Source organism: Zea mays, chromosome 1 (assembly GCF_902167145.1).
Source record: "Zea mays cultivar B73 chromosome 1, Zm-B73-REFERENCE-NAM-5.0, whole genome shotgun sequence".
Taxonomy (NCBI): Eukaryota; Viridiplantae; Streptophyta; class Magnoliopsida; order Poales; family Poaceae; genus Zea; species Zea mays.
The window spans coordinates 87504462-87513099 of NC_050096.1; the positions used below are offsets into that span (position 1 = coordinate 87504462).

Consider the following 8638-nt stretch of genomic DNA (forward strand, 5'->3'; position numbering starts at 1 on the left):
GACGTGGAAACATTCGCGACTTGGGCCACAACCCTCGTCGTCAAGGCTGTGGCCATCATCGGAGCAATCGGAGAGGCAGTAGTCACATGCAATCATGAGGTCTCGCATGGCACTAGGATCATAGAGCCCGGAGAAATCCCAACCAGAGTCGGGCTCGTCTTCTTCCTCGGAACCCGGGGGGCCGTAGGTTGAGACGGCCGTTAGTCGGTCTCAAGATGACCACATATGGTACCCCGAAAGGTTAGGGTATGCTTTTACGAAAGCGCTCACCAAAGCGGGGTCGCTTGGTGGATTGAAGTTGAATCTAAAAGGCACAGGATGAAAAGCGGACGATACCTCTTGGTCGATGGACGGTGGGGAAGTCGCGTTGGGGACGGACTGCACCGTCATCTCCGGTACGAGGCTGATGCCTAGCAAGTCCTTTGCTAGAGTGCTGGCGTCATCAGTCCGCTCGGGGTTGGCATGTTGCGGGGAAACGACATCCGTCGTTGTCTCAGGTGCGAGGACAACGCCTGACATGTCCCCCGTTGGGGTGTCGGTGTCGTCGACTCGCTCGACAGTCGACGAGGCGCCGCCTCCTGCATGGCCATGGTTGCCCCGTCTCCTCCTTCTGCGGCGAGGAGGGTGGCGAGGCAAACCCGGATGCTGCTCTTCTGTCATTGGGGGAAGACGTCGCCGAGTTTGTTGCCGCCGGACGATCCGACGACCGTTGTTGCTGCTGTCGCGCTGCGGGGGGAGGAGTACCATGTTGTAGCTGCCGTCGAGGGACATGAACTCGAGACTCTCGAAGCGGAGCAGCGTCCCGGGCTGAAGAGGGTTGCTGCAGACTACCCATCTGAAACTCAACGGGAAGTTGTTCGTTAACACGCAGCAGGCCCCTACCTGGCGCGCCAACTGTCGGTGTTTCGACCCCGGGGGGTCTATGGACCGACGAGTAAATTTGTCGCTGCGTGTCCCAGCCCAAATGGGTTGGCGCAAGATGGAACACAAGGGAGAAACGCGGCTCATGTTATCCCGCACCAGGGGGGGTGTGCTCGCAGTAAGAGTTACAAGCGTTCGCGAGAGAGAGAGAGAGAGGTTGTTCGTCCACCCGTCCTCCCACACGACCCTCCTCCCTCCTCTATAGGAGGGGCCTGGACCTCCCTTTTATAGATGAAAGGAGAGGGTCCAGGTGTACAATGGGGGGTGTAGCTATGCGCTAACGTGTCAGGCAGAGAGGTGCCTGAGCCCTGTGTACATGCCAACATGGCTGTCGGAGAGGCGCTAGAGTCCCTGTGTATGCGATAACATGGCCGTCGGAGAAGTGCTTGAGCCCTGTAGAAGCACAGTTGTCGGGGCTGCTGGGTTCTTGCTGACGTCTCCTTGCTTCCGTAGGGGGCTGAGAACCACCGTCGTCATGGGCGCACGCGGGGAGCCATCATTGCCTGTTCACCGGGACGAGCCAGATGGGACACCGGTCTTGTTCCCTCGTAGCCTGAGCTAGCTAAGGGCAGGGTAATGATGTATCCCTTGCGGCGTGGCCGGTTCGAGCCCAAGGTCGGGCGAGGCGGAGACTTCTCCTGAGGCCGAGGCCGGGGTCGGGTGAGGACACGATTCCTCCCGAGGCCGAGGTTGAGGCCGAGCCCTGGGGTCGGGCGAGGCGGAGACCACCTTCCGAGGCCGAGGTTGAGGCCTAAGGTCGGGCGAGGCAGAGTTTCCTGTTGCGCCCGAGGTTGAACTTGGCTGTTGTCAGCTCCACCCTGGTGGGTGGCACAGTAGTCGGAGCGGGGCGAGCGACGCTGTTTTCCTGTCAGGTCGGTCAGTGAAAGGGCGAAGTGACTGCGGTCACTTCGACCTTGCCGAATGAGGCACGCGTGTCAGGATAAGGTGTCAGGCGATCCTCGCATTGAATGCGCCTGTGATACGGTCGGTTGGAGAGGCGATTTGACCAAGGTTTCTTCTCGACGAAGATTGCTCGAGTTGGGCCTCGGGCGTGCCGAGGCTGCGCCCACTGCCTGAGGAGGCCTTCGGGCGAGACGTAACTTCGTCCGGGACTACAGTTCTCGCCCGAGGCTGGGCTCGGGCGAGGCGAGATCGCACCCCTTGGGTAGACGGAGCCTTGACCTGAACCGCGCCCATCAGCCTTTGCGGTATGTGCTGATGGTGGTTACCAGCCGTGTTTAGGACTGTTGGGGGTACCCCTAATTACGGTACCCGACACTATGATTTTCACACCAATATAGTGAAAAATTTCTCAGAATAACCTCTCGGTATACTCGCAACTTCGTGTTGCTGGCGATTACATGTCCTTTTATCTCATAGTTTGCTTAATGTCATTTAGCGACAAAGAGAACAATGCGCTAACATCTGGTTGAGCAATGTATGACTGAGATTTCAAGCCTTTATTTATTTGGTAAGGTCTCTTTGCTTACAAATAGAATCCCAAATTGTGATGTTTCATATGCCAAAAAGGCTTTCATGCATTATATTATATATCTTCGGGTTACTTCGGGTAAAACTTTATGCATGAGGAGAGAGCAAAAAATTAACTTATCTGTGTTTAATTGTATTTCAATTTAATTTCCCAGATTTGATATAGTTGTTATGGCCACTTGGCGATATATAAATATATGATGCCACACAACACAATCAAACAAAATATAGAGCGAAAAAATTATTTACGAAGGTTGCGTGACAAAGTAACCTTAGGGGCTCAGATAACCCACCATATTCTACGCGAGTACAAGCTCCAGCGTAACTGGTGTCAATGCGTGTGCGGCTATCAGGGCTACGACAACATAGTAAGCCCTCGTAACAAGCGCAACAGGCGCATATATGGCTTGATAGTCGGGGTACACGAAATGTCCACACAACGTGCGCAACAGGCGCATTTGTGTCTCGATGATCACGATAGACGAATAGTGCCAATAGGGCATGCGAAAAATATGCAACTCGACGATGACAGCCCGACTCTACAGGAGCGGTCTGATTAAGCGAGAGTGCGATATACCAATCACATGACACAACCAAGTTCGTATGACACAAATACTGCGTCGTGTTGTGAGGGCGCAGCCAATACTTAGCCAATGCCATAACTTAGTCAATTAACAACGCGACCTGATTGACGCGTGTGAGTACCCAATATATCATTTAATCGTTCGACGTGATTACGAAAGTTCAACGCAATCTAAATATTTAGAGCGATTTAAATATGTACAATATAGCCTTCACATGCAGTGTAATAATTTTCTGCTAATTATTTACTACGAAAAATAAGAGCAGAAAAAATAAATTGCACGAGCATAACACATCAGATATAAAAAGTAATTTTCCATTTTTAAACATGCCTTATTTTATTGGTAATCTATAACATGATATAAATAAAATAAATAAATGGAGGCTTTTCTTTTGTTAGCCGATTTTTCTCTATTTTTTTTCTCAGCGGCTCCTATTGGAGCACTGATGCATGTGGCTTCTGGCCTATGCATATCCCATTGCCTATAGATGGCTAATAAGCACGAGGCCCGCGAGCCCAGCACGAAGCCCGCTTTTTGGGCCCGGTCCGAGCCCGGCCCGCTTTTCGTGTCGTGCCGGGCTTGGACAGGAAACTAGGCACGGCGGGCTAGCCCGGCACGGTCCGTTTACCTCTAAGCCCGTTAAGCCTGTTTTTTTACACTAAAACGTGCTTACCGGTCCGTTTAGCCCGCTTTTTTCGTGCTAAACGGGCCCGCTGCGGGCCGGGCTCGGACAGAAAATTGAGCCCGCGGGCTCAGCAGGCTCGGCCCGGTTTTCGGCCGGGCCGGGCCGGGCGGCCCGTTTGGCCATCTCTACCACTGCTATGCATGGCTTTTTTTTTGGCATGGCAACAGGTGGAGGGAGACGTGCACCATCTTTTATGCACATTACCGTGTGCATGCATGCAAATGTGCATTCTAGGATATACCGATGAGACGCCACGTCCTGCAGCCACGGCGGTCCGGTACTTTTTTTTCGCGGCAAGCTATTACTGTATGCGGCTTGTCTAGGAATCTCGTGAGAAACACGGATGACTCAACTGTATCCGGTTGACGATCCCTTGGAAACTGGACCTGGACCTATGGCCCGAGGGCCACCGCCCACCGCTGCGCAGGCCGCCGCGGGTGGGCGCCGCCACACGCCGTATCACCGCGCGCGAGCCAGGGTCATAGTGCGGTAGAAACGCTTGCCGTAGCAATTGTTTGCATGAGTTTTATCCAATCAAATCCAGATGCCACTTGTTAATGCGGGTGCATGCAAGTGCTAGTACATGGAGCCAAGGTAATAGAGAGTAAACTCATATACAGTTTCATATTCAATCTATAAATTTCATACCATGTTTCATGATTCAGTGAACGAAAACGAAGTCTGTCGCGTATGACAGTTCGGCTAGCCCGGGGACCTGCCGGCTTGATGGAGAGTCGGACAGTCGGTGTCGCAGCAACGTCGAGGTAGAGCGTGCTGATAACGTGTTGAGAACTACGTCACCACGGATCACCAGATCCGCTGCCTTCCCTCCCGTCAGCAGTAGAGGCGCGAGAAGCTGTAGAAGACTCGTCTCCCTTCCCATAAACATGACATAGGAAACACACGAGACACAGAATATAGGGTTGTGCCTCTGACCTCTTTCTCTTCTCTCTCTTATGAGAGGATGTACAAGTTCCTTATATAGAGATGTGAGACCCATAAGGGGCAAAGCTGATATTTACCCACATAACCCTAACTAGGGTTACTTAACAGATGCGATGTATACCACCAAATCTCTTGTCACTATAGAAGCAGTTTTATAGCTTTCTTTTGATCCACGACATAAATCCACCTATCGATCTTAAAACAACAGAACAACCAACCAGCTAAAATTTATCATTTATTTGAACTGAGCTGAAACTAATCGTAGGTGGTTGTTCTGTTACTTTGCGGTCCGCGCGTGGTGCTTACGGTTGGATTGAGTAAAAATTATCCACATTTCTCGAACTTGGTATAATTTGTCACTTAGGTTTTTAGACTCTCAAAATAAAAATAAAAAAACAGGTTAATCGGATCTGGGCATTCACATCCATGGTATTTGGATGAGCCAGAACCGATTTTTGGATGGATCGAACAAGTAGTTTGGTGACTCAAGTGATACACGTGCTCGCGACTACGCGCGGTGCGCATGAGGCCGGCCAGAGCCGACCGTGGGTGGCCTCCACGACGGACGGACGGATGGATGGGTGGCGCCTGAGGACGATATCTACCGACACGAACACGACGCGTACGTACTGGCGCGCACGTCGTTGGCCAACCAAAGCCATCCATCGTAGTCGTAGAGTTGGGTTGGGCTCACGTCGCCCGCCCGCGGCGAGTGACAAATCCCTCCCGATAAAGGGGACATATCTGGTGCACATAAAAGACTGGTGCACATGGTGCACATATTAAATCATCACCACTCATTTTAAATCTAACGTCTCTAGTTAATTATTCAATTTACAAATAACACATTCCACCACTACACACCACCACGTTGAAGGGTGTCCTTAGTAAAATGTACCAAACAACTAGAGACGTTAGATCTAAAATAAGTGGTGATAATTTAATATGTGCACAATGTGCACCAATGTTAAATGTGCATTGTCCCCGATAAAAGCCATACCGTCGCATTTGCCTGCCCCCTCAAGCACCAGTCCGCTGTGGTCTTCCGGAGCGCGCGTGTGTTGGCACATACGCCAGGCTACGTGCGCGCGTGCGAAAGGTTGTCGGAGGCGAGCGCGCGCGACAGGCGGTACAAGTACAATGGCGCGCACCAGGGGCATGCCCGCGCTCGCGCTGGTGGTGGTGGCCGCCGTGGCCGTCGCGTGCGCCGAGGCGCGGCTGCCGGACTACCACCCGTCGACGTTCACGGTGACGGGCAAAGTGCAGTGCCAGGACTGCACCAAGAACTGGAACGCCTACGCCTACAACGCCAAGCCGATCCCCGGTTCGTTTCCTTTCCTTTCCCTTCCCCCCTGCCTCGCCGGCAGTGGTGCCGTTGACACGAGATATATATACAGCCCCGATCGACCTGGCCGGCCGGCGGCTAATTAACCCGCCATGCATGTCCACGTGCGTGCGTGCGTGCAGGCAGCAAGGTGAGCATCACGTGCCGGGACGACAGGAGCCGGGTGGTGTACCACGGCTCGGACTACACGGACGGCCAGGGCATCTTCAACATCGAGGTGCCCAGCAAGGCGACCAACGGCTGCGACCTCGCGCCGTCCCGCTGCCTCGTCCGCCTCGCCTCCTCGGGCGACGCTGCCTGCGCCGCCTTCACCGACTTCAACCGCGGCCAGACTGGCCAGGTCCCGTCCCGCCTCACGCACGCCTCCCCCACCAAGGTCACCTACGCCGTCGGCCCGTACTACTGCACCCTGCGCCAGTGCGACGACGACGTCAAGGGCGACGACGAAGACGACGCCTGCTACTGATGATGATCCCGGCAGCTCGGCGCTGGCCACCAGTCAACCGGCGTTCGCAATCGCGTTATTGTGTTCCTGGTGGTTTATGCGAGCGTTTTGCGTTCGCGTAATTTTTCATTCTTTCCTTTTTTTTCCTTCTCCGATTTCGAAGTCTCTTTGGAAGGTGGATCGATGCGTTGCGTACGTTACTGCTCTGCTCTGTTCATCTGTGTAACGCGCGATCAGCATGCCGGCATGGTTTTAGTTGAACTCTGTGAACTATTCTTTTGCCTCGATCCTGAACCTGATATATAATTGCGTGCGTAGCATTCAGCTTGAACTTTTTTTTATAAAAAGAAATGGAAAGTACAATATTACTAACTTAAGCCGATCCCAAATCCGCAGAGGCTGTCCGGGTTTGAGTCAGTTTTTCTTCATGCCAAAGCAAGACGCTGCCGGTGCCGGGAGTAAAATCCAAAACAATCCGGTGCGCTATAGAATTAACTACAAGTTCGAGGCATATTTCGAACCCCTACGTATATGGAATTCAAATATTTATTATGAACTCCCTAACTAACTAAACTAAGCTAAGCTACCAGCCTCTTGACCGGCTCAAAGGTGTAAAACTAGAACCGGGTGATTTGGTTTAGTTGCACTTGAGAAAAGATCGATTTCCATATTTGAGAAAGTATAAGCTTATGTCTCTTGCAGCGGGTCCTTTCAAGGCACTTGAGAAAATCGATGATAATGCGTATAAACTTGAGTTGCATATAGATTTTGGGGTTAGTCACATGTTTAACAGTTCAGACCTGCATCCATATTTTGGCGAGGAAGATTTGATGCCATCGAGGACAACTCTAATTCAAGACGACGAGGACATCACTACACATGATACTTCCCCTTTGTGCTTTATGGACCCATAACAAGAGCAAGTGTATGTGTTGGTCACTCGTTCTCAAATGTTGTGAATCAAGAACATGGCAACACAATTATTAGTTATTAGGGACATTTGTCTTCCGAAGCATTATCTTCCTGAGGATATAATATATACTCATCAGACGAACGTCATGAAGTACATACCTTCTTCATTTAATATGTGGACAAGAATGCAAAGAGATGGAAGTAGTAATTGCATCTCGTTAATCCACTTATATTTGTATTCCATAAACTATGTACAAATATTAACAAAATTCATATTACATTGATATCTTCAGCTTGCTCGAAGGTGAAGGCGCGAGAGAGTGATTACTGTTCATCTATTTATAGGCATGAGACACAACCCGGGTGAAATTACATTCATGACCCTCAACATTTACCTACAGACAACTTAGAATACTAAGGTCTATCCGGTCTTTTCTTCTTCTGCTTGACTTGAACCGAAGCTCATGGTAGCTTCGACATTTGGCAATGTTGCTTCTATTCAAGGCCTTCGTCTTGATAATCTTCGGCGGAGGCAGGGAAGACCTTTATATCATTTTGCCGAAGGTATTTTCGCCTTGAGAACCTTCGGCGGAGAAGAAGACCCCCAACAGTAGCCCATTCGCGGTGCTAGATCGTTTTTCGTAACGAGCTCGGTCCGCGAAAAACACAAAGGATTCAGAATGCCGAATGTCCGAAAAACCCCTTCCCTGAGCTTGTTATAAAAAACGATTAAAATATTCCGAGCGTTGGCTGGGCCACCGTTCAGCCAGTATGCATGCTTTGGCGGTTCGCCTTCTTCTCCTGCATGACTATATAAACAAACAGGTTGGTGAGAAGTTACCACAACATTCATTGCCATTGCATAGTTGTGCTGTTGAAAATTTTAACCGAAGCCGAAGCTCTCTGCATTGTGCCTTCAAACGAGCACTTCGTTACTTAAGATCAGCTTCGTCTGAAAGAAACTGAACACTGATATGCCAGAGTAAGATCCACTGCCAGAGTGTCCTGTGAGGGAGACGAAACTGAAGTGACTGAGACATCACCTATATCAGAAGTGATGAGGCGCTCAGGTCTGGTTGTGCAAAAGGGAGTTACTGCCGAAGGTACCTCCAATGTCGAAGCTGAACAAACTGAGGCTGAAGTCGGGAGTGACAACGAAAGTGAAGACGACAATAGCATTTCGTGCCCAACCAAACCTAGTCACATTGAATTTGGAAAATCCACAGTGAAAGCAGAGGACCTGGTTGTGATGAAGAAGCTAGGTTATTATGGGAAAAATGAAGATGGACTAATTCGCTTTGCTGGAGAAG

At 50.7% G+C, this 8638-nt stretch overlaps 1 protein-coding gene across 1 annotated transcript; it reads left to right on the forward strand.

The window, feature by feature from the left end:
* The first annotated feature begins 5603 nt into the window (after window positions 1–5603).
* LOC103637618 (Pollen Ole e 1 allergen and extensin family protein) lies at window positions 5604–6733 on the forward strand. Its single transcript, XM_008659882.2, has 2 exons — window positions 5604–5950; window positions 6094–6733. Exons 1-2 carry the CDS (start codon window positions 5767–5769, stop codon window positions 6435–6437), a joined length of 528 nt encoding a protein of 175 aa, XP_008658104.1. The 5' UTR covers window positions 5604–5766; the 3' UTR covers window positions 6438–6733.
* The last annotated feature ends 1905 nt before the right edge of the window (window positions 6734–8638 follow it).